The sequence below is a fragment of the Ahaetulla prasina genome, chromosome 7 (assembly GCF_028640845.1).
Source record: "Ahaetulla prasina isolate Xishuangbanna chromosome 7, ASM2864084v1, whole genome shotgun sequence".
NCBI lineage: Eukaryota > Metazoa > Chordata > Lepidosauria > Squamata > Colubridae > Ahaetulla > Ahaetulla prasina.
In genome coordinates, this window is record NC_080545.1 from 48962040 (window position 1) to 48985503 (window position 23464).

The 23464-nt window shown below is 40.1% G+C and overlaps 1 protein-coding gene and 1 long non-coding RNA gene across 3 annotated transcripts in view; one reads left to right on the top strand and one right to left on the bottom strand.

Annotated features, from left to right (window-relative positions):
• Nucleotides 1–2288, bottom strand: part of LOC131201802 (uncharacterized) — a 2757-nt gene extending 469 nt beyond the window's left edge. Inside the window, exon 1 of the long non-coding RNA XR_009156012.1 lies at nt 2152–2288. This is a non-coding gene — a long non-coding RNA (uncharacterized LOC131201802). The remainder of the gene's footprint in view (nt 1–2151) is intronic.
• A 92-nt stretch (nt 2289–2380) lies between these two features.
• SLC35E3 (solute carrier family 35 member E3) lies at nt 2381–14419 on the top strand. Of its 2 annotated transcripts, none has more exons than XM_058190026.1 (5): nt 2381–2900; nt 3647–3757; nt 6539–6697; nt 8200–8334; nt 13420–14419. In XM_058190026.1, the coding sequence occupies exons 1-5, from the start codon at nt 2508–2510 to the stop codon at nt 13474–13476; spliced, it is 855 nt and encodes a 284-aa protein (XP_058046009.1). In that variant the 5' UTR covers nt 2381–2507; the 3' UTR covers nt 13477–14419. The 2 variants fall into 2 exon arrangements, with proteins under 2 accessions (XP_058046009.1, XP_058046008.1); XM_058190025.1 differs by having other exon boundaries at nt 8200–8282; nt 9344–14419.
• The last annotated feature ends 9045 nt before the right edge of the window (nt 14420–23464 follow it).

Consider the following 23464-nt stretch of genomic DNA (forward strand, 5'->3'; position numbering starts at 1 on the left):
TAGGAAGTAGTTTGCATCAGTAAACCTGCCAGATTGTGAAGTGGCCAATAGATGTAACAAGGAAGTATTATAGATAATCCTCAATTTAGAGCTTGTTGTTTAATGACCAAAGTTAACAACAGCATCAGAAAAGTGCTGTACAGTCTATAAAACATTTCTTTCTAAAACGTCACACCACAGGGGGCCCTCTGCAGTCATATGACCACATTTTGGGCATTTGGCAAACATTTATGACCAATTGCCTGCAGCCTTACCAAGGATTTCCCCTCCAGCCCTACAAAGGATGGCTGCAGGAACTGAGTTGAATCCTGAAGATTTTCCGCAGTCCCCTGAAGGATTTTCCCTCCCTATGTGGAGGGTAGGGGAATCCCTTCAGCAGCCTCCTGCAGGAATGGAACAATCTTCAACAGGCAGCTTTTTCACCCTGTCTGCTTAACGACACAGGGAACTGCTTAATAAATAGCAGGTTTGCAGTCATTGACAAAGCATGTTTGGTTGCTACAATACAAAAAGGATGCTGAGGAATTGGAAAGAATACAGACAAGAGAAACAAATGGCTTGAAGGCTAAATCCTATGAAGAACTATTAAAAGAACTGAATATATTTAGCTTAAAGAATAGTAGACCAAGGTGAGACATGATAGCTATCTTCCAATATTTTGTGTGTTGTCACAGGGAATAGAGGGTAGATTTGTTCTCCTGCCCAGGTATACGATGATAACTGATATCCCTGATACCTTTCTTGCCACTCTTTGATCAATTCACCCAATTGGCTGGTGGCAAGGTCTGATGGGTGAGTGACAATTGGCTACGTTGGAACCAAGGCCAAAATCTGAAATCCCTTAACAAAGGATTAAGTAACAAAGAAAAATCAGAGGAGATGTAGGGCTTCCCAAAGAGCACCTACTGACAGTGGGTGACACCCCTGCTTCCTCCCTGGAGGGAGGTGGCCCTTGGGAATAGACTGCAGTGTAGAGCAGGGGTCTCCAACCTTGGCAACTTTAAGCCTTGGCGGACTTCAACTTCCAGAATCCCCCAGCCAGCTTTGCTTTGCTGGCTGGGGGAATTCTGGGAGTTGAAGTCCGCCAAGGCTTAAAGTTGCCAAGGTTGGAGACCCCTGGTGTAGAGCACTGGTGCACTTTCCTTCCTGGTCAAAGGCTTCTTTGTTCCCCCTTCTCTCCCTCCAGTAAGTGGCAGGCAGTTCCATGCATCGGAGGCTCTGCTGAGAGTCATGAGGGGAAGGCAACCAACTTATATTATACATATAGTCTTCAAGTTACAACCACAATTGAGCCCAACATTTCTGTTGCTAAGCAAGATAATTGAGTTTTGCTTGTCAGGTCGTCACAAAAATGATCACATGAACCCAGGATACTGCATCTTTCATAAATATGGGTCAATTGCCAAACATCTGAATTTTGATCATGTGATCATAGGGATGCTGCAACAGTCATATGTGAAAAACGGTCATAAGTCACTTTTTTCAGTGCAATGTAACTTCAAAAGATCACTACATGAACTGTTGTAAGTTGAGGGCTACCTGTACAGAAAGAATAATGTCCCCTGGCAGCTTCCCAGAAACCAATGGGGAAGCAAGCAGAAGGTGTGAACTCTTCAGAAGTCGGGAAAGCACCATATGCCTCAGGAATTTAATTTAGCAAAGTTGTTGCTGGATCCCATTACTCCCTTGGGATTGAAATTTGACAAACTCATTTTATTCCCTGTCAACTTCCCAAAGGAAAGTCACTGGGGAAGTCCAAAATCACTCCTGCTCTTATTGCTTTTACTTGCCCATGGTCAATCTTTTTCCCCAGGTGAGGAAATATTTCTGAAAGAAGTTTTATGTATTCATAAAGCCGCCAGGAACTGAACCCATCTTGCCTTTGTGCCATGTCTCTGAAATCGTGGGGCTGATTCTTTCTGGCTCCGTTCGCACCACTCGCTCAGTCACAAAACGTGTCAATTCAGCGCAAACGGAGATAGAAAGGCGATGACGGCTTCTGTGACTGAGAAACTCCCGCATTCCTAAATGGCCGGTTCCAGACTTTCGGGTGGACTTGCGCCGCTGCCTTTACAGAGCTAAACATCCTCTCTCCTACACCCTACCGGCAGACTTCTCTCACCCGGCGCCGGGTTGAACTGAACTTCTCACCATTCCCAAAACAGCCGCAGAAGCCAAGCGGGGTCGAGACTGGGCTGCGTTTGCCGGCAGCTCACGCTGAGCCAGGATGACATCAGCCCGCGCAACAATAGCCGGAGCCTAAGCGGCACCCATCCTGAGCCCAGACAGGGCAGCCGGCCCAGAAAGCCGAGGAGACCCTTCCCGGATGGGTTTCTGCCGGGGAAGGACCGGGCTCCCGCGGCAGCGGAAGTTCCTGCGCCCGAGTCACGTGGGCGGGCAAGGAAGAGGCCGTGGCAGCCGTTGTGCCAGCTGTTTCCCCGGGAGCGGTGGCTGTTTCTGCTGCTGCTCCCCAGGAAGTGGACGTGGAACTGGGAAGAAGCTCGAGCATGGAGGGGTGGATTCCAGAGCGCGGCCGGTTGGCGGCGGGGCTGCTAGTAAACTTGGCGGCGTCTATTTGCATCGTCTTCCTGAACAAGTGGCTGTACGTGCGAATGGGCTTCCCCAACCTCAGCCTGACGCTGGTGCACTTTGCCGTCACCTGGCTGGGGCTGTATGTGTGCCAGTCGCTGGGCGTCTTCGCCCCCAAAAGCCTGAGGCCGCGCCAGATCCTCTCCTTAGCGCTCAGCTTCTGTGGCTTCGTGGTCTTCACCAACCTCTCTCTGCAGAACAACACGGTCGGCACTTACCAGCTGGCCAAGGCCATGACCACGCCGGTCATCGTGCTCATCCAGAGTGTGGCCTACGGCAAGACCTTTGCCACCCGCATCAAGCTCACTTTGGTGAGAAGCAGGGCAGGGTGTGACGGGTGGGCAGCAGCCAAAGGAAGAGGGCTGCCCTCGCTTGGGCGTGCTGAAGGTTCCCGAAGTAATGGGCTGCAATCTTAGAGCAAGGAGAAATTGAGCTGGAAGTGAAGTATTGTAAGAAACAGCGTGCGCTGTAGACGGAATGGCCTTTTTGGTTGAGTATGAAGGCTGGTTAAAAATATATCGATTTAGACAATTGCTTTCCCAGGTCTGATGCTCCTAGATTTGATGGATAAGAGTGTCTATAATTTCTAGATAGTATGGATGTGCTGAGTAGGGATTATGAAAGCCAACAAGCTCAAAGGGTAAAGAATTGGTGAAGGCTGCTGTACTGGCCCAGTTCATTGTATTGTACATTAAATATATATAAAAATGTAAAATAATGAATGTTTATAGTTGATTGTGACTAGCTGTTTAGGGGCTTTGACTCAAAGCTATAAAATATAAATGGCCGCTTTTCATCCTAAAATTGCAAGATATTTATCAAGTTCAATCACAAAACCAAAAAATATATGCTGCTTTAAAATTTTGTCAGACAAGATGTTATGAAAAGCTTGGGATATAGCGCCTGCTAGCCTCCTGTCTTATTTATACAGGTTAGAATTTAGAAACTATAGAAATTCTAATCATTTGGAGATCAAAAAGTTTATGAAGATTGTTGCAGTAGTAAGAAATAATACTGGAATACTTAGGCATCAAATGTTTCTTTCTCTCTTTCACAGATTCCTATCACCTTAGGTGTTTTTTTAAATTCTTATTATGATGTGAAATTTAGTTTACTTGGGATGATATTTGCTGCTCTTGGTGTTATAGTGACATCTCTTTATCAAGTGGTAAGTTAAATGTTTTTTTTTAAATGCAAACTTAGAATAATATTTTATGTAATCTATTCTGTATTAAGTTCCAGTCTGCTGAGTAGAACATATTTGTTCTACATAGTTTCTTGTTATTTAAATATGTCTTATTTAACTGTAGGAAAAGCTATTTTCTGTTGGAAAAACTCTATGTACAAATATATAAATTGTATTTACAGAAGTTTGGCATATGCACTCTTATCCCAACCTGGTGCCAAGTTGTTTTTTGGCCATGACTTTTGACCATGGATGATGCTGTCTAAAATTAATAAGGAGTTTTGTTCAAAATACTTGTAATATTATTAATATTTTTAAATAGTTAATTGAAGAGTTAATTGATGAATAGTGGCATGACCAGTTTTTAAAAAATATTAGGATTGTGTATTGATCTACAGGGATGAGAAACTTGCTTATTCTGTTTTGTACTCAACAATAAACTGTGTGCATAAGGATGAAAAAATGTGCTTGCATGAAGCCTACTGCATTGTAATATCAATTATTTTGTCTGTGAATATATAAACCATTTGAACGGTTTTGAACAGTCTTGATAGTGGTTCACCCCAGTTTCAATAGAATAGAATATAGGTAGCTCAGAGATGAACTATGGAGTCCTTGGTATTCTCTGAGTTTGGTTGTTTACTTCCAACATTTCATTACCCAATTAGGTAACATCATCAAAGCTAGGAGAACATGGGGTTTGCTCTCTGTTTATATATAGTAATTTGCCCTATCAGTGTTGATAGTGATGGTGTTTTCTCCTTGGTAATTCCTTGATTAGGCTGTTGTTTACTACTTGATGGTTGGTAGTTCCATTTCATAGCTTGTGTTGGTTCGGTTGTAGTGGTTAGGTGAACAGGCACTCATCCAAGTTTATATGCATTATTTTCCCCATAATAATTTTCTGGTGAGAGATAGGTGACATTTCTTCCTGGGAAATGGGAAGGGAGTTGAAAAGACTTCTGAAAGAGTAAGTGGAGGTTTTATCACTAAACATACATTTTAAATTGAGTTTCCTCAAGGCAAATACAAATAACTGATATTTTAAAGTTTAAAATATTTTCAATAAAGATAATTAAGCAAAACAGTAAGTGATCATTTTTAGAACTTTTTACTTGTCTTATTTATTTATTTATTATTTACATTTCTATACCGCCCTTCTCCGAAGACTCAGGACGGTTTATAGCCAAGTTAAAAAGACTTATACAAAAATTAAAACAATTATTGTTGACTTTCTATTGACTTTGGGAGCAATAAGTCATTACAGGTAGTACCCATAGGCCTCTGCTTTCTCCACCCAGCAATAGGCCAACAGCTTCTAATGCAAGCTTACAAGCTTGATTCTCCAGGAGTGTGTTCAACACAAGCTGCAGGGCATGCACTGCGCCTCTGGCAAGCTCTCATTCTTCCACTTCCTCTCATTTTGTGCCACACTGAATAATGCCTCCTGCACAGCTACCACCTTCACCCAGGGAGCCACCGTTGCCTGTTCTGTCACATCCAGCAACAAAAGATGCTATGCCTCATAGTCCTTTCTTGCTGCACATTCCATGGTCTTCAGGCTATTAGTCCTTACATTGACAATGTAACCTAGGAGTCTTCTACCTGTACCACTGCCCTGCTTCCTCCCAAGCTGATAACTCCTAGAGTTGTTCAGCCAGCATGGTTATTATTAAAAATATTGGCAGCTAAAATCCTCATATATAGAAGATGCCCAGACTGGGGAAGTATACTCTAGAACGATCCATGAAGGTCATAGCTGGAATATTGTCTTGTTTCCTCAATTTACCCATACTGTGCAGTTTTTAGCTTGCATCAACTTCAAGTTCAAAAGTTTTAGCTCATGTTTTCTCCATAATATTTAATTGTACTAAGATGCCTCTCTGCTTTCAAAATATTTTATTCAGTTTCATTTTTTGGCATTTTAAGGAATCTGTGATCTAGACACTGATTTTTATGCCATTGTATCAGGATAAACAGAAGAAACTGATTGTCTTTTCTTTCAGATTCTTCAGCTGCCTTGTACAATTGGAATAAATACGCTTGAGCTATACATGCTTTTCTTAAAGTACATACCAATGCAGTATTTATTTTATTTTATTTTATTTGTTTGTCAAACATGTACAAGATAACAAGTATAGGTATGAACATAAACATGAACAAAGGAAATAAATACAGATAAATGGGGACAGTAAGGCAGGGACGGTAGGCAAGCTGGTGTGCTTGTGCATGCCCCCTTTACGGACCTCTTAAGAATGAGGTAAGGTCCATGGTAGACAGTTTGAGATTGAAGCTGTGAGGGTTTGAGGCTATAACAACAGAGTCAGGTAGAGCATTCCAGGCGTTGACCATTCTGTTGATGAAATTGTTTTTTCTGCAATCAAGTTTGAAGCTGTTTTCCTTGAGTTTATATCAATTGTTTGCCTATGTATTATTGTGGTTTTAAAGTGCAGTTCCAGATTGTTCAAGCCCAACATTTCAAGCCTGGAGGCAAAGGGAATTCAATTGTAAGTAGAGGAGTGGAGTACTCTTCTCGAGAAATACCTCTGAACACGCTCAATTGTGTTAATGTCCGATATACAGTGTGGGTTCCAGACGGATGAGCTGTATTCAAGAATTGGTCTGGCAAAGGTTTTGTATGCCCTAGTTAGTGGAGAAGAAGCTTTGCAAAATTAGGTTAACAATAATTTTAGTAGGCATATTGTAATTTATTTATGTCAAGGTTAGACATGTGGGCTATTAATATATTTTTCTTTGTTTCAGTGGGTAGGAGCAAAACAACATGAACTTCAGGTAAATTCTATGCAGCTACTATACTATCAAGCACCAATGTCATGTGGCATGTTGCTGTGCGTTGTACCCTTCTTTGAACCAATCTTTGGAGAAGGTGGAATTTTTGGCCCTTGGACTCTCTCTGCTGTGGTAAATTGTTTATTTTTCTTCTTCATTCTATTTCTTCTAAATGCTCTTAAAATTTAACAAACAACATTCCTGTTCAAATATAGGCAAATATAATCCTAAATTTGGAAGTTCTTTATTGAATCAGTGTTTCTCATTATTTAGTTGCTAGCCACTGAATTTTCAAATGTGAGATACTACAACTGAAGGACTGCATGGAAAGGTCAACCCAATACTGAATTATTTTTTAAAATAATCTTTACTTTATACATTAACATAAATTAGTCTGACTAATAATGACTGCATACAGTATATTGCTTTTCAAACTTCTTCAGGAATTTGAAGGCACACAATGAATTAATCTTGCTGAAATCAAACAAGCTGGTTTGATTTTTTTTATTTGAATTTATATCCCGCCCTTCTCCGAAGACTCAGGGCGGCTTACAATGTGTTAAGCAATAGTCTTCATCCATTTGTATATTATATACAAAGTCAACTTTTATTGCCCCCAACAATCTGAGTCCTCATTGATTGATTGATTGATTGATTGATTGATTGATTTACATTGTCTTGGTTAGAGGGGTGGCTTGGGGTATTCCTTAGTTCTTCTCTTGTCCTGAATTTTGACTATTTTTGACTCTGCCAGCTTCATAATAAAAGTTTTGAGAGCAGCAGCAACAGAAACAGCAGGCCAGTATACAGATTACTTATGTAAACATGCAATGGATTGGGCCACACACTATTTTCCAAGAATAATCAAAAGGCTCCTTATTATATTGTTTTGGAGGACAGTAAAGACTATATAGTACCATTAGGTTTTAATACTCTGATGATTGGTCATTTTCCAATTGTAATGGCATTCTAGCTGCTTAATGTTTATTTTTACTCCATACTTTGTGGTGGCATATTTTTGTTCCAGAATAAAATTTAGCTTCTAATTCATGCTTTTATTGTATATTACTCCATGCATGATGTAATCAAAAGGCATAGTTTATAAATTCAGTAAATGATAAATAATTCAAAATACACTGACGATGTCTCCTTAAATAGTGATGACACATTTGCAACCAAATTGCAAAGCTCAAACCAACAGCCTAACTACCAAGCCGAGCTACTAATGTTCAAACACATTGCAATGATAAATAAAACTGCTTAGGAAATGGTACTTGAGATATTGCTGGAAGTAGGTATTGTGAAATGTAAATCTATTAAACCCTTTTTATATAGTGTTGTTAATTTTTATACTCCATATTTCAGCTTGCAATTAAATGTTCAAAGAAAAATGCTTCCAGATTTTTAACATTTATCAAATGGAATAATGATTCAAAGTAGAAAAAGCTAAGGATAAGAAATCAGATTCAATTGTTTATAAGCACAGGCTGTAATTCTTACTATGAATGTAAAATGATCAGAAAGGCGATGAACAAGATACCGTTTGCAACCATCTATGTCACTTTATAGAGGATATTGTCTATTAAAAACCATTTGCAGTGATTTGTAAGTGCTTTTTCCCCCCTAATTCACAGTCTATGGTGCTGGTCTCTGGAATAATAGCATTTATGGTGAACTTGTCTATTTACTGGATTATTGGGAATACTTCCCCAGTGACGTATCCTTACTGTATTACAGTGGCAATAAACTGTACAAATCAGAAACATCAGGTGAGTCACCAATAAAATATTTTAAGTAAAACTTTCAGAAACCGTAGAATCATATTGTATTGGACTTAAACACTATGTTTTAGGATCTTTCAACAAGTTTGTTTGCATTGTTTTATGAGAGAAGAACTCATCTCCAATTCTTGGAGTTACTTTCTATAGTAGAAGTAAAATAATGATGAATCTTTTATTGAAAAAATATATAAAATGAACACAGGCAGTCCTCGACTTACAACAGTTCATTTACTGAGTGTTCAAAGTTACAGCAGCCCTGAAAAAGTGACTTATGACAATTTTTCACACTTATGATCATTGCAGCATCTCCATAATCAAAATTCTCAATTCTCAGCAATGTCTCGGGATGATGTGAACAGTAAACAATTGGCTTTGCTTACTGACAAGCAAAGCCAATTGGGAAACCAGATTCACTTAATAACCATGTTACTAACTTAACAGCTGCTGTGGATTCCTTTAACAATTATGGCAGGAGAGGTCCTATAAATGTCTTACTTAGCAACCTAAATTTTGGACTCAAAATTGTGGTGATAAGTCAAGGACTAACTATTGTTAACAGTGAGGAAGTTTTCCTTTAAGCCAAAAATGAATTAACAAATACAAGAGAAACTCTTGTTTTCAATTTTAGGCAGTTTTAAGAACCATTGTACACAATAAGGAACTATGGACGTGACCCTAGCAAAAGTATGCACTAGCAGTAACAAAAATATTATTTAAGCTCAGGAGAAGAGGAAAACTTTAGAATGAAATTGACTCCACTTTTAACTTGCTTGGGAATAAGAAAGAGGAAGGAAAATGCTATTGGGCTTTCAAGATTCAATTACTATAATCTGTATTAATGAAGCAGAGTTCCAGTTATTCTTGAGGGATGTGTTTTCTGACCTTATTTACAAGAGTAGGACTTAAGAAGCTAAACTTGGCCCAGGATTTAGTATTTGATTATTTTGGATTAATTATTGGTTTTGGATTAATTATGTTCCTTAACACGGTTATATAGATACAACATGTTTGGACACTTCAAATTCTGCATCACCCTCATGGGAGGATATCTCTTATTTAAGGATCCTTTATCAATTAATCAAGGCCTTGGAATTACATGCACATTGTTTGGCATTCTAGCTTACACACACTTCAAACTTAGTGAGCAAAATGGGAACAAAAGCAGGCTGGTTCAACGTCCGTAAACTAAGTATTTTTGTTGGTAGCAAATGAATTGCTTTAATATGCACTGATTCCAAAAGCAATGCACTGTCTATGGAGAAATTTAAAATTGTCCATCTCCCAGCAGAGCAGGTATTCTCTCTCCTATAGCTGCCATGCACTGCCTCCTTCTACTGTGGCCAGTGGGGTATGGATTGGATTACATTACATTGAGGGGGGTCACAGGACTCAGTAGAAAGAAAAGCACAGTAAAGAAAACTGGTAGACGATGGGTGTCTGCTCATGTTGGCATGGCCAGATTTTCTCTCTCACTCTCTCTCTCTCTCTCTCTCTCTCTGTGTACGCATATGTATGTATGCACAATTTGTTTCTTTAAAGGGCTGTTTGTAATTACAGTGCAATCATTGTAAACTGTCCTATTTATACCAAATGAACTCATTCAGACAGATACAGTGTTTTTTGCTAGAAAATCAATCATGTCCTTATGATTATGTCAGTATTAAAAGAGACTGCTTTTTTGTACTCAAGTGAACATTGAAGTTTCTTGATCTGGTAAATACTGAGAAACCAAATTGTTTTTTCTGGATTTTTAATTTCTAATAGTCACATGCATTGTTATATTTTTTCTGCATATTTTAAAAATGTATATTTAAGTATAATTAACATTCACAGTTGAGCAAAATACTGGTACTTCAAAATTATTAAGACTGAGAATTTTACAAGTTGTTAAGTTTTCTAAGTTTATAAGTATTACCTAACTCGGTGCAGGCTGGCTCCTGTAGTTTGAAAGTGTTTTCTTTTTACTTTGTTCAAGATTCAGTAATTTATACAAGAGGTTTCTTTTCTAATTATTTTGGCCAGTGCAAATGTACTGCTACTCGCAACTTGATTTGTAAACTTTCTTGCAACTTGTATATATTTCTGCTATGATTTAAACATATTTAAGACAGAACTTCTAAAGCATTATGGGAATTTTAAAAATCAACATCATCCTCTTAACCCCTAGTTAAGAATAAATTCTCACTGAATATTAACTAGGATGTAAAGATAACCATGGTTAAACCAAGATAGGGTATTAATCAGCCTCACCCAAATGTATCCTTATGTTTTAAACCAGGGCTCTCCAACCTTGGCAACTTTAACACTTGTGGACTGCAATTGGAGTTGAAGTCCACAAGTCTTAAAGTTGCCAAGATTGGAGACCCCTGTTTTTAAACTGTAGTTATATCAACTTGAAATTATTGATTAGTTCAACTTAGTTGGATTATGATTAGCTATGGCTTTGTCATGTTACCAGATTCTATGCTATCAGCACTGTATGGAGTAGTTCTGTACTCTTGACCATAATAGAGACTGCTTATTATGGTTGGAAGTCATAACAGCCGTTAAAGGAAGTGACTCACTTACAACCCCTTCATCCCTGCTTTCCCAGATGTGGTTGTTCAATAGATCATGATGTCCTTCGGGCTGGCAGGAGAGGCTCTGGAAGGCCTAGTACAGGGCCTCCCCACCCCCAAGACACCCTAAACTTTGCTTTCCTCCCCTCAGAGTCTCTGCAGGCCTTGAGTCTGCTTCCCATCCCACCAAGTGCCACACCTTCCTCCCCACTTCATGTCACCATCACACACTTTTCAAAGATCTCTGATCTCAGGTTATGGAAAGAGGACAGGCTGCTTCCAGGATGGCACTGCGTGGCCCAGCAACAGAGCAGCTTGCTGTGCTTCCCTAAAACAAGTTCTGCAGTATTCCACCACGTTCTGCAGGGCTGCGGAATACTGTGGAACTCATGTTACGGAAGCAAAGCAAACTACTCCATTGCTGGGCTGCATGGCACTATCCTGGAACAATTCAATGTGGCAGCTTGGAAAATGACAGCAGTTTCTGTGGTCGCACCACGTAGCCCAGGAACCGAGCAGCCTGTCCTTCCCTAAACTGAGCTCTGGAGATCTTTGAAAGGTAAGTGAGGAGGAGGATATAAGGCCTGGCAGGATGGGAAGCAGGTCCGAGACCTGCAGAAATCCAAGGAAGGGAAGGAGGATGGGAAACAGGCAGGGGGATGCTACAAGGTCTCTGCGACCAGCCCTAAGGGCAAAGTACTGTAATGGAACAGCAGACGTTTAAAAAAAAGGTAATAATGCTATAATAAAAGTGTAGTCTGGGACAAATCTTGTTATTATTGCTTTATATATTGAAAAGTGTTATGTTCTATTTTATTTTTGAGAGCCAGTCTGGTCTATTGGTAGTCCTTGACTTACAACCATTCATTTAATGACTGAAGTTACAACAACTCTGAAAAAAATGACTTTATGACAGTTGTACTGGCCTGGGGTCACTGTTTGTAATCTTCCCAGCTGGCGTCCGACAAGTAAAATAATTGAGAGAAGCTGGGTTCACTTAACAACCATATGATTCACTTAACAACTGTGGCTAAAACAGTCATAAAAAGGGGAAAACTCACTTAATAACTGTTTTGTTTAGCAATGGAAATTTTTGGGCTCAGTTGTGGTCATAAGTCAAGAACTATGTAGTGGTTAAGGCCTGAGGCTAGAAACCACAAAACTGATATTCCTGGTTTTGCCTTAGACATGAAGGTCAGCTGGGTGACTTTGGAACTCATTCTCCATTATTGTGGGGAAAATGGAGGCAGGAAAATTAGGTATGTTTGCTGTCTTGAATGTGTGTGTGTTTGTGTGTGTGCGAGGGGGTATATATAAATCTTTAAAAATGTATTAGGGAAAAGATTTTTCTAAGGAAAGGAACAAAGGTCACTTTCCTAATGAATCTTTAATTTTAAAATAGTTACTATCTGGATATTCCAAATATTAACTGTAGTTCTAATTGAAAGAACCCAGTACAGATAACGTGAATTGATCAACTGTAATAATTAACTGTTTGGCCAAATTCTAGTAGGGAATGTAAAACATGAGATGAACTGGACCAATATATTTACACTATGATTCAAAATCCGTAGCTGGTTTTATGTACTCACTAAACTTATTGTCTGATTAATGTACTTTTTCGGAATCCAAAGCTGCAAAAATTATTAAAACCTCACCATACTATACACTAATGTAATGACTTCTAAATTTCTGAAAATGCAAGCACAGTCTGTATTTTGCACTTTTGATTCATTTGTACTGTTTGTTACAGGAAAATGTAGTTGTTTCTTAATTGTATACATTTATGTTAGAAATTAACCTTATAGGCTTATATTACTTTTGTGAGTGTATATAAAAATCAGTCTGAATCAATATGCTTTGGGATGAAGTTTTGTCCATTGAAGGTCATGCTGGATCAGTCCTAGTCCAGCACCTTAATCTCTTACTGACTCTATTGGGTAAGTTTGTCTGTATTATGTTGTTGTGTACATACCATCCATTCGCCCCCTGGCAATTTCTATTTTTACAAAGAACAAATCCAAAAGCAGATGAGGAACAGTGTCTTTGATCTTCGGTTACAAGTAGATACTTAGCTCCCGTAAAAGATTTAGGTTTGTTTTTATCCTGTCTTTATTGTTTCTATAAATAACTGAAGCAGATAAACATAACTCTTTCCTCCTCCTATTTTCCCCACAACAAATCTATGAGGAAAGTTGGGCTGAGAGTGTGTGACTGACCTAAAGACACCTGGCTGGTTTTCATTCGAAATTTCCTGGTTCTGGTGCCTTAACCACTAAATCAAACTGGCTCCTTTGAACCTGAAATTCAAAGTTGGCATATTACAGTATGCTTTCAAAAGTATTCATTTTGGAAGGCAGTTCACTTTTATTTCAAAAATATACTTGATCATTATATTGGAATAAAGACATTACAATATTCTGGGGTTTATTTTTTGCTTTGTTTTTTATAAAATATGCTATAAAACAGAACTTTTAATGTGTTATCCATACATTTTTTGTCCATATCACTTTAGGAAGCTGTGATAATGAGCAAAAAACTGAATCTATCTCCTCCAATAAAATGTCTCTGAAGTGTCATGAAGAATATAAATCTAATATGCTTTCAGAAATTGGGCAGGTATATTTTATAAGCTGCTTTAAGTGGATAATTTTTTTAAAGGGGAGCATTTATCCAGATGCACAAGAGTAATAGCACAGAACATGCCCTCAATTCCATTTGCTGTTCTAAAAGTATTTGATATCTTCGAAACCAAATTTATTCAGTAAATCACCCTTGTTCTTTCTCTCAGTATTATGAAAGCTCAGCTATTTCATATAACGATTAGCTGGATCTTAGCTATTATTCAGACTGAAGAATGCTTTAAATGCAATATTTGATAGTTGTAGTTATTTTTCAAAACAGCCTGCTAGAGGTAATGTTCAAAACAGCATGTCCAGTGCAGTGTCATTGTGTATTACAAAGCAATTTTGTGTTCTGCAGCGTATTTTCTGAAATGTAATACAATTTTAAAATTTCAAGTGCTTGCAACCTATGTCTTGAAGAGAGTAACAATAATTTAGAGTATCTTTATCCATCCAAGCTCAATATATTCTTTCCTCAAGTCTTTTAGAGAACAGAATGGTAACTCCACATCTCATTCAGCTGTAACATTTATTGCATTTGTAAAATAATCAAAGATGGGGAATTTTTAGGTCTCTACATACTACTGGATTCCACCTCTTATCAGACTTACAGGTTTTTAAGAATAACTGGAGCTATAATCCACTAATATCTAGAGACTTAATAACTTTTCATCTGCTTATTAATATACTGTAATTATAACACACAACAAATGTACAAAATATTAATAGAATGGTGTAGATGGCAGTTGCACTGTGTGGGAGTCTTTTTATTGTCAGAAATAGAATATATCATCATAAAATATATTTATGACTTTGTATAAAACAGAATGGCAATGTTTTTAATGCAAGATACTTGTTTTTTTATGAATAAAATAGATCTTTATTAGTCTTGCCTCTGAACTCTTTTTTGCTTTTTTAAGAAAACTGAAACAGTTTTCACTTGTTTAATATCTAGAATATCTCCCCCTAAAATGCAGCAGATTAAGTGATATATTTTTAATACTCTTTATTTTTCAAAATACTTCAATGGAATACTGTTATGCTAAAAAAAAAAAGGTCATATTTAAAGAAAACATGATTGTGTTGGTACAAATATTCCTGCAATTGTCCACTTTCAAACAGTAAGGCTGGCCGTGGAATCGGAATTGGCCGGGAGCAGGAACCAACGCTGCCCGTGGCCCTGGTGCGCTGCTCGCTTGCATGTGCCAGCCTTACTGTTTGAAGGGCTGAACGAAGCCTTCAATTGAGCAAGGAAGCACTACGGGGCCAGGCCCTTCACACTCACATCCAGCCTGCCAGAGTTTGCTGTGCCGGGGCAGGAATGAGACCCAGTCCCGTGGAGCCCGCTGCCACTTGGGCGAGGAGGACAACAATGAAGATGAGAAGAATGATGAGGCTTTGCACCAGGGAGCAGGTCAGGTGGGGCTGGCTGGCTGGTTGGGGAGGGGACAATCATGGTGCTTAGGTGACTGCCGCTGCCAACAGCTTAAATGCCCCAATTGAAGCTGGAGTTTGCCGCACTAGGGGAGAAATGAGATCTGCTTGAGTGGGGAAGATGAGGATAAAAAGGGCTGCTCAGTTGGCCCCCCCCCCCCCCCCCGTTGCCAGCAGCTTGAGTGCCCCAACTAAAGCAGGGATCGCGCGCTCTCACACACAAACACAGAGTTTGGAGAGCACCCCTCCTCTCACTGCAGCAGTTGCCGAGCTTTAGACCCAATTGGATTGTTCTCTTGCTCTCTCTCTCTTGCTCTCTGTCTTGCCTAACCTAACCCCCCCTAGAAGAATGAAATATTTTGGGAAATATTAAAAAGACAGGATAAAATAATTCCCTAAAGGAGAAATAGAAAAACCTTAAGGGAGGCAGAAACCAGCCCCAGTTTTTCTGTCCCAAGCGGAAACTGAGGAGGCTTGCTTTTAGAAATGTAGGTTTGGTAATCCATTCAGAAAGACTGGCTCAAGACAGAAACTCAAATAAGCAACAAGCAAAACTCTCCGACTTGTGTGGTTTATGAGGGAGGAAAGGGACCTGATCCTCTTTACAAAGCACAGCTGCTGATGAGAGTTTAAAAAGAAGAGGCAAATGGGAGGGGCAGTTGTCGGGAACAAACGCTGAGTTCATCTAGTGTTTATCTGAGTTCTTGGCATCCTGCCAACTGGTTTGATTTACTGCCATGCTACTTCACTTCTGGAATTCTTTATTTTGCTTGCCCTGCCGGATTAATTACCTTGTCTTGCCTTGTTGGATTTTTAGTTGGAAATTTTCTGTTTACAATGTTTGGGATTGAAGTATTGTCAGCCAAAGACTATTACAGGTTGGTGGAAGAGCTCTCTCCAGGCCGGAGAGTTGAAAGAGACATTGGGGGCACAGTTGGTGATAACAAAGGGACTCATATCAGTTTTCTGGCTGTGTTGCCTTTGTGTCACACCCCAGGTCATCACATTATGAATATCTTGTTCACTGGAGAAGAGAGAGGATTAATTAGGAGGTCTGCCATGAATTATTGGGATTGCAAACACCCTGCTGGTGGGGATAATAATAATCCTACTAGGGAACAGAAATTTCCTCTCTAGAAACCTAATTGGCAGAGTAACAATGAGCAGGATAGGAGATACATGGAAGACCTGAGAAAGATTACAATTGAAGGAATAAAGGAGGCTGTACCTAAGAACCAGAATTTGAGCAAAGAATAGAAATAGAATAGAATAGAATAGAATAGAATAGAATAGAATAGAATAGAATAGAAATCTTTATTGGCCAAGTGTGATTGGACACACAAGGAATTTGTCTTGGTGCATATGCTCTCAGTGTACAGAAAAGAAAAGAAAAGCCTTCAATATATATCAAGACAAGGAGAAACACCAACTACATTCCTGCAGAGACTAAAAAATCACATGAGAAAATACTCAGGCACAGACCCAGATGCTCACAGAGGAAAAGGATTCCTGAAATTTAACTTTGTATCTAAGTCACGGCCTGACATACAGAAAAAGACAGAAAACAGAAGGGTGGGCTGGTAAGTCCATACCTGACCTTTTAAAAGAAGCTCAAAAAGTGTATGTGAGAAGGGAAGAGCAGAAGCAGAAAGCAAAAATCATAGTTAACACAATGGAACAAGGAAAACAGAGAAAGAAAGAGGAGACCTCCCAAAGTGTAGGATGAGGAAGAGGATTCATTCTTACACAAGGTGTAAGGGGAAATGCAGCAAGAGGCAGAGACATTCCATACACTTGGGGAATGGGTCGTGGTGGAGAATTTCCTAGACCAAGACCCAAATGTTATGTCTGTGGGCTGGAGGAACACTTTAAGAGAGATTGTCCTACACTGAAGAAAGAGGGCGAGGTCTACTCACCCATAGAACTAGAAAATTAGGGGTTATTGACTTTAAAATCCCACCGAGATCCCTTGATAAATGTATAAGTATCAAAAATCTATAGCATTTTTAGTAGACACAGGAACAGCTAGAACATCTCTAAGTTGCATACCTCAAGGACTTAAATTTTCTGATCAAACTACTATTGTAACTGGTGTCAAAGGAGAAAATTTTAAAGTAAAAGAATTTGAACCAATTAAAACGAAAATACCAGAGAAAGACATTATAGAAGTAAAGCCTCTGCATGTACCTGAGGCTCACAGCTGTCTGTTATGCAGAGTTACAATCATATTATTTGGATTGGAGATAAAAGTAGAAAACACATCACCTTGTACATATAGAAATACCAAGATAGTTACATTAACATAAGAAGATGAAAAAGATATAGATCCACAAGTATGAGTTTGTGAAGGAAATACAGGTGGATTAAAAATCCCCCCCCTTGAAAATCAAATTGAAAAAGGAAGGAGAAACCGTTAGTCAAAGACAGCACAATATGTTCTGTTCCCTCTCCCCACTTCACAGAGCAAACGCAAAGACGTCTCCCAGTCTTTTTATTTGCTACAGACCTGATTTTCTTCAGTTGAGGAAATACTTGGCAGTGACCATGCAAAGGCCTGCCAAGTTCTGAGTCTGTTATCTCGTGTCCAAGATCCATTGCCAAAACTCACTGACAAAGTCTTTCAACCAGGGGTGAAATGCTACCCGATTGGACCGGATCGGGCGAGTAGGTAGTGAAGATTGGTTCTGGTTCGCCGATCCGGTAGCAATCGCTGGCTGGCCATGCCCCCGAACCACTCCACGGCCTGCAGTCCAGCCTTCGCAAGCTGGACACCGGAACACCGGGAAGGCAGCTCGCCACCTGCTTGCCCTTCGGTCAGGGGCCAGGGCCCATTCCCTGAGGCCCCGGAGCTGCCGCCTGCCCCAACCAGGTCAGGGAATGCACCATTTCCCCGACTCTGGCCTTTCCCTGGAGCCACCGCCTGCTCTTCCTTTGCCCACTTCCTGCCCGCTTGCTGCCTGTTCCCCCTTTGCCTTTGGTCAAGGCCCAGGGATACCTCATTCCCCTGAGATCCCAGAGCCACCCCCTGCTCGCCGCCTGCCTCAACCGGGTCGGGGAATGCACCATTCCCCAACACCAGCCTTGTCCCGGAGCTGCTGCCCGCTCTTCCTTCACCACGCAGCGTATACTTAATTTCTTCCAACGGCTGGCTGCCAGGAAAGGCAAGCATCCAAAAGTTACTGGAGTTCCTCCCCTTGAATATGCCGCCACCATTGCTGCTTGTTCCATGCACCGACTGCGCAAGCGCACACAGTTTATTTCATTTATTTATCAGCGGCAGGTTGGGTGTGCGCTTGCGCAGCCGGCGCATAGAACAAGGCGGCATATTCAAGGAGAGCAACTCCGGTAACTTTTGGACGCTTGCCTTTCCTGGCAGCCATTCCCCGACCCAGTTGAGGAGATGGCGAGCAGGGGGCGACTCCGGGGCCTCAGGGAATGGGGCGTCCCTGGGCCCCAGCCCCTGACCAAAGGCGAAGGGCGAGCAGGCGGCGAGTGGGCAGCAGCTCCGGAGAAAGGCCGGAGTTGTGGAATGGTGCATTCCCTGACCCCGTTGAGGCAGGTGGCGGCTCCGGGGCCTAGGTGAAGGGAGAACAGGTGGCGAGGGAAAGGGAAAAGGCAGAATAGAAATTATTTTTTTTCCCCTAGTGGGTTCTGTGGGCGTGGCTTGGTGGGGGGGTTGTGACTGAGTGGGCATGGCTGTGAGTGACATTGAGTTGGCCATGCCCACTCAGTCACAGGACACACCCATCCACCAAGCCACACCCACAGAACAGGTAGCAAAAATTTTTAGATTTCACCCCTGCTTTTAACCCTCCAACAACCAAGCTGCAGTGCACCCTTGGTAGCTTTTTTGTCCGTTACAAGGACCACATGGCAGCTCCACCCACTTTTATACCCTGTGGAGTGTGGCTCAGTGACTCAGCAATCTCTGAACCTGCCACACCTTTTCCTCTGCTGCACACACTTATCTTTTTGTCACTGCCTCGGATCAATCCAGGATTGATCGTCAGCAGCTGGGACTTGAGGCGTTGCCAGGGAGGAGGAGGGTGCAGGAGAGGGAGGCCTTGTCACCTCTCCTCCTGGCCTGCAGCTGGAACTTGGGGCGGTGCCAGCGAGGAGGGTCCTGGCGAGGGAGGCCTTGCTGGCTCCTCTCCCTCACTCTCCGAGTCACTCTCCTCCATGAGGACAGGCTCGGCGGGTGCAGTCACAATACAATATCTCACTAGAGGGAAGAAGAGGGTTACAACCAGTGATAGATGGATTATTAAGAGATGGGCTTTTGGAACCCTGCATGTCTCCATTTAATATGCCTGTATTGCCAGTCCGAAAACCAAATGGTTCTTTCAGATTGATTCTGGACTTTAGAAAACTAAATACCATTGTAGAAGTCAGACACCCTGTGGTTCTGAATCCTTATACTCTTTTAAGAACCATACCACATGCCCATGCTTAGTTTAGTGTTACTGATCTGCCACTTAGATAAAGAATCTAAAACATGTTTGCATTTGAGTGGGAGCATCCAGAAACACATAGAAAACAACAATATAGATGGACTGTTCTTCCCCAAGATTTTACAGAATCAACAAATTTATTTGGACAAGTTTTGGAACAAGTACTTGAACAGTTCCACCCTGAAGTGGGAACTAAATTGATACAATATGTGGATGATTTATTAATATTGGGTAAAAAGAAACTTGAGGTTAAGAAAGCCATGGATAAACTATTGAACTTTCTGGGAGAACAAGGACTTAGAGGGTCAAGAACAAAATTGCAATATGAAGAAAAGGAAGTAAAATATTTAGGTCATTTAGTAAGTGAAGGGAAAAGAAGAATCAGTTCAGAAAGAATACAAGGAATAACTTCACAAACCTTGCCAAAAACCAAAAAGGACTTGAGAAGATTCTTGGGTCTAGTAGGATATTGCCGTTTATGGATCAATTCCTATGCAACTCTCACTAAGGACCTATATGCCAAATTATTTGATAAAGAGCCGGAAAAGTTACAATGGACAGAACAAGAGAAGGGTCTAATACAATCCCTTAAGAAGGAACTAATTACTGCTCCCTAGAAAAGCCTTTCCTTTTATTTGTAAATGTAGATAAAGGGACAGCATTAGGAGTGTTGACTCCGAAGTAGGGAGGAAAAAGATTTGGCTTATCTATCCAAATTGTTAGATCCAGTATGTTGTGGGTGGCCAAACTGTATTCAGTCAATAGCTGCCACTGCAATACTGGTAGAAGAAAGCAGAAAATTGACTTTTGGAGGAGCCCTTATAGTGGGCATTCCACACCAAGTCCAGTCAGTATTGAATCAGAGAGCAGGGAGGTAGCTAACAGATGCAAGAATCCTGCACTATGAAGCAATACTGATGGAAAGAGATGATTTAGTTTTAGTTGTAGACAACTCAGTATATCCAGCTCAGTTTTTGAGTGGAAACACTGATTCTAATGTGGAACCTGAACATCAATGTGCTGAAATCATTGACTTGCAAACTAAGGTGCGAGAAGACCTTAAAGAAACACCTCTTAATTAGGGGTACAATTTATTTATTGATGGGTCATCTAGAGAGATTGAAGGAAAAAGACATAATGGATATGCTATTCTGGATGGGAATAACAATTCTCTAGTGGAAGCAGAGAAGCCTGGTCAGCTCAGACTTGTGAGTGTTATGCTCTAAATCAAGCTTTAAAGCTCTTAAAAGATGAAGAGGGCACCATTTACACAGATTCAAAATATGCATTCGGAGTAGTGTCTATATTTGGAAAGATTTGGGCAGAAAGAGGACTCATCAATACAAAAGGGAAAGATTTAAAATTGGAGAAACCCTCGAGAGTTTGTCATTACCAGAAGCAATAGCAGTAGTTCATGCAGAAGGACATCAAAAATTGACTTTTTATGAAGGAAGAGGTAATTCTCTAGCTGACTCAGAAACCAAAGCAGCAGCACTGAGGAGCCTATTCAAATGGTGCCTTTGGTACCTCAATTGGAAGAACCAAAACAAGTTCCAGTGTTTAACACTAAGGAACAAGAACAATTGGAATAAATAGGAGCTAAACAAATTGAGAAAGGTGAATGGATGTTACCTGATGGTAAGCAGATGTTAAACAAACAGATCACTGTTTGTTTTTACTGGCAATCCTACACCAAGGAAGTCATTGGGGAACACAAACATTATGTGACACCTTTTTGCAAAAATATGGATGTATACATCCAGCAGCAGATATGTGAAAGATGTTTAATTTGCAGAGAAACTAATAAACATAAACAACATCTTAGGCAAAAAGAAAAAGGGGGAAGACCCCCCCCAGACTGTTTCAGAACATCCAAGTAGACCAGACCTGGGCAAATTAAGGCCCGCGGGCCACATCCGGCCCTTTGTACGTCCCTGTCCGGCCCGCGTGAGACCAATCATAAACACCATAAATTAAACTTTTTTTTTAACTTTTATTTTGAAAAATAAATTGCACTGGTTCAATAATTGTTTTTCTTATTTAACCAATAGACCACAGTTTCACATAACCTAATATACATATTTACAGAGTGCTTTATTCTTCTGATTATCAGTACCAGCTATTCAAAATATTTAATTTAAGTATTTTACAATGAAAGAAAGTTGGTGGCCCTCTGACACAATTCAGGCTTCTCATGCGGCCCCTGATAAAAATTAATTGCCCACCCCTGAAGTAGACTATACTGAAGTGCCACCTATAGGCCGTTTAAAATATATTTAGTTTTAGTGGATCATTTAACTGGATGGATAGAAGCATTCCCTACTCCCAGAGCTACTACAGCAACGGTGTCCAAAATAATATTAGAGCAAATTATTCCTAGATATGGGATGGTTAGTGAAATAGATAGTGATAAAGGCACTCACTTACTTCCAAAGTACTTTAGGGAATAATGGAAGAGTGGGAATAAAATGAGAATATCATGTTTCCTGGAACCCCCAGTCTTGTGGTAAAACAGAATTTAAGAACCAAATCCTAAAAAGAACCTTAACTAAACTTATGTTGGAAACCCATTTGCCATGGACCCTTGGCTCTTTTAAGAATAAGAACCCAACCCCCCCACCCAAAAAAAAAAAAAAAAAGACTTGGGCATTTCCCCTTATGAAATGTTATTTGGAATCCTACTCTTGGAAAACCAGAAAGGAGTTCCAAATTTTGAGATTAAAAATAAATTTCTGAAGAACTATATTCTGGGGTTGTCTTCTGTTCTTTCTACCCTCAGGAGGAAAGGATTGCTAGCACAAATGCCACCATTGGAGTTTGCAGTTCACAACTATAAAATAGGAGATTGGGTCCTGATAAGAAGATAGGGGAGGCCTCTGTGTGGCATGTCTCAGGGAGAGAAGGGAATAGGGGAGACTTCTGTGGGACAAGCCTGAGGGAGAGAAGGGGAGAGGAGAGGCCGATCATAACTACCCATTAATTTTCAAGCTTTAACTGTCAATTTATCAAGCCCCATCACATAGTTTCATAGTGAAGCATGGGTACCCAGCTAGTAAACAGAAATAGAAATTATAATATAAAAGTATATAAAACATCAAATGTGCAATCATACTCCTTAGGCCCATTGGCAAAGTTAGATCTTTGATAACTTTTTGACAAATGTCATCAAAATGGCCAGTCTACGTTCTAGAGAGAAGCTGTTTGAAATACTGAAATCCACCCACATTTCCGGGGCAACTCCATTTTAAACATGGAATTATCTAAGTGTTTTAGTGGCCAAATAAAGAATAAAATAAAGATTTTGATCTGGTCAGTTGTAAGATTGAAAACATTTTAGATTTTTAGAAATTCTGGAGAAAAAAAATCCAATTATTATTTAAATGCCAATTTTTATGTGGTTTTGTTTTGGATATTTAAATTATGTGCTCAACAATTTATATTTATTTGCTGCTGCTTTGGAACAGAACATGTTTGGGCAAAGATAATCTCATAGTATCCCTCCTGAGTCAGACCAAAGATCATGCTTACAATAATGACCAAATGAATATCTGCGAAACCTACACAGAGGAAACCTTTTGTTTTTCAGAATTCTATCAGAAGGTAGAATATTGCTTTGGACAGCTATCTAAAGCTGCCATGGCTTCAGAAATTGATCAAGATAAAGGTTGTGTATGCTCCCTACTCTTGGATACAATTTATTATTTTATTTTGTTTTTGCTTTCAAGTCAGTCTTGATTCCTGACAACTGCCTGGACATATCCCTGTAGTTTTCTTGGCAAAATTTCTAAAGTAGTTTGTCATTGTCTGTTTCCTAGTGCAGAAGGTGAGTCTGTGGTCCAAAATCAACCAGCTGACTTCATGCAAAAGATAGAACTAGAACTAGCAGTCTCCCTGTTTTTTATCTGATACCTTAACCACTAAACCAAATTGTTTTTCTGATTACTTTTATACATTCTTTAACACAGGGATGTCCAAACTTGGCCCCTTGAAGAGTGGTGGACTTAACTCCCAGAATTCCCCAGCCAGCATATTGCCGTATTGTTGTGTGAAA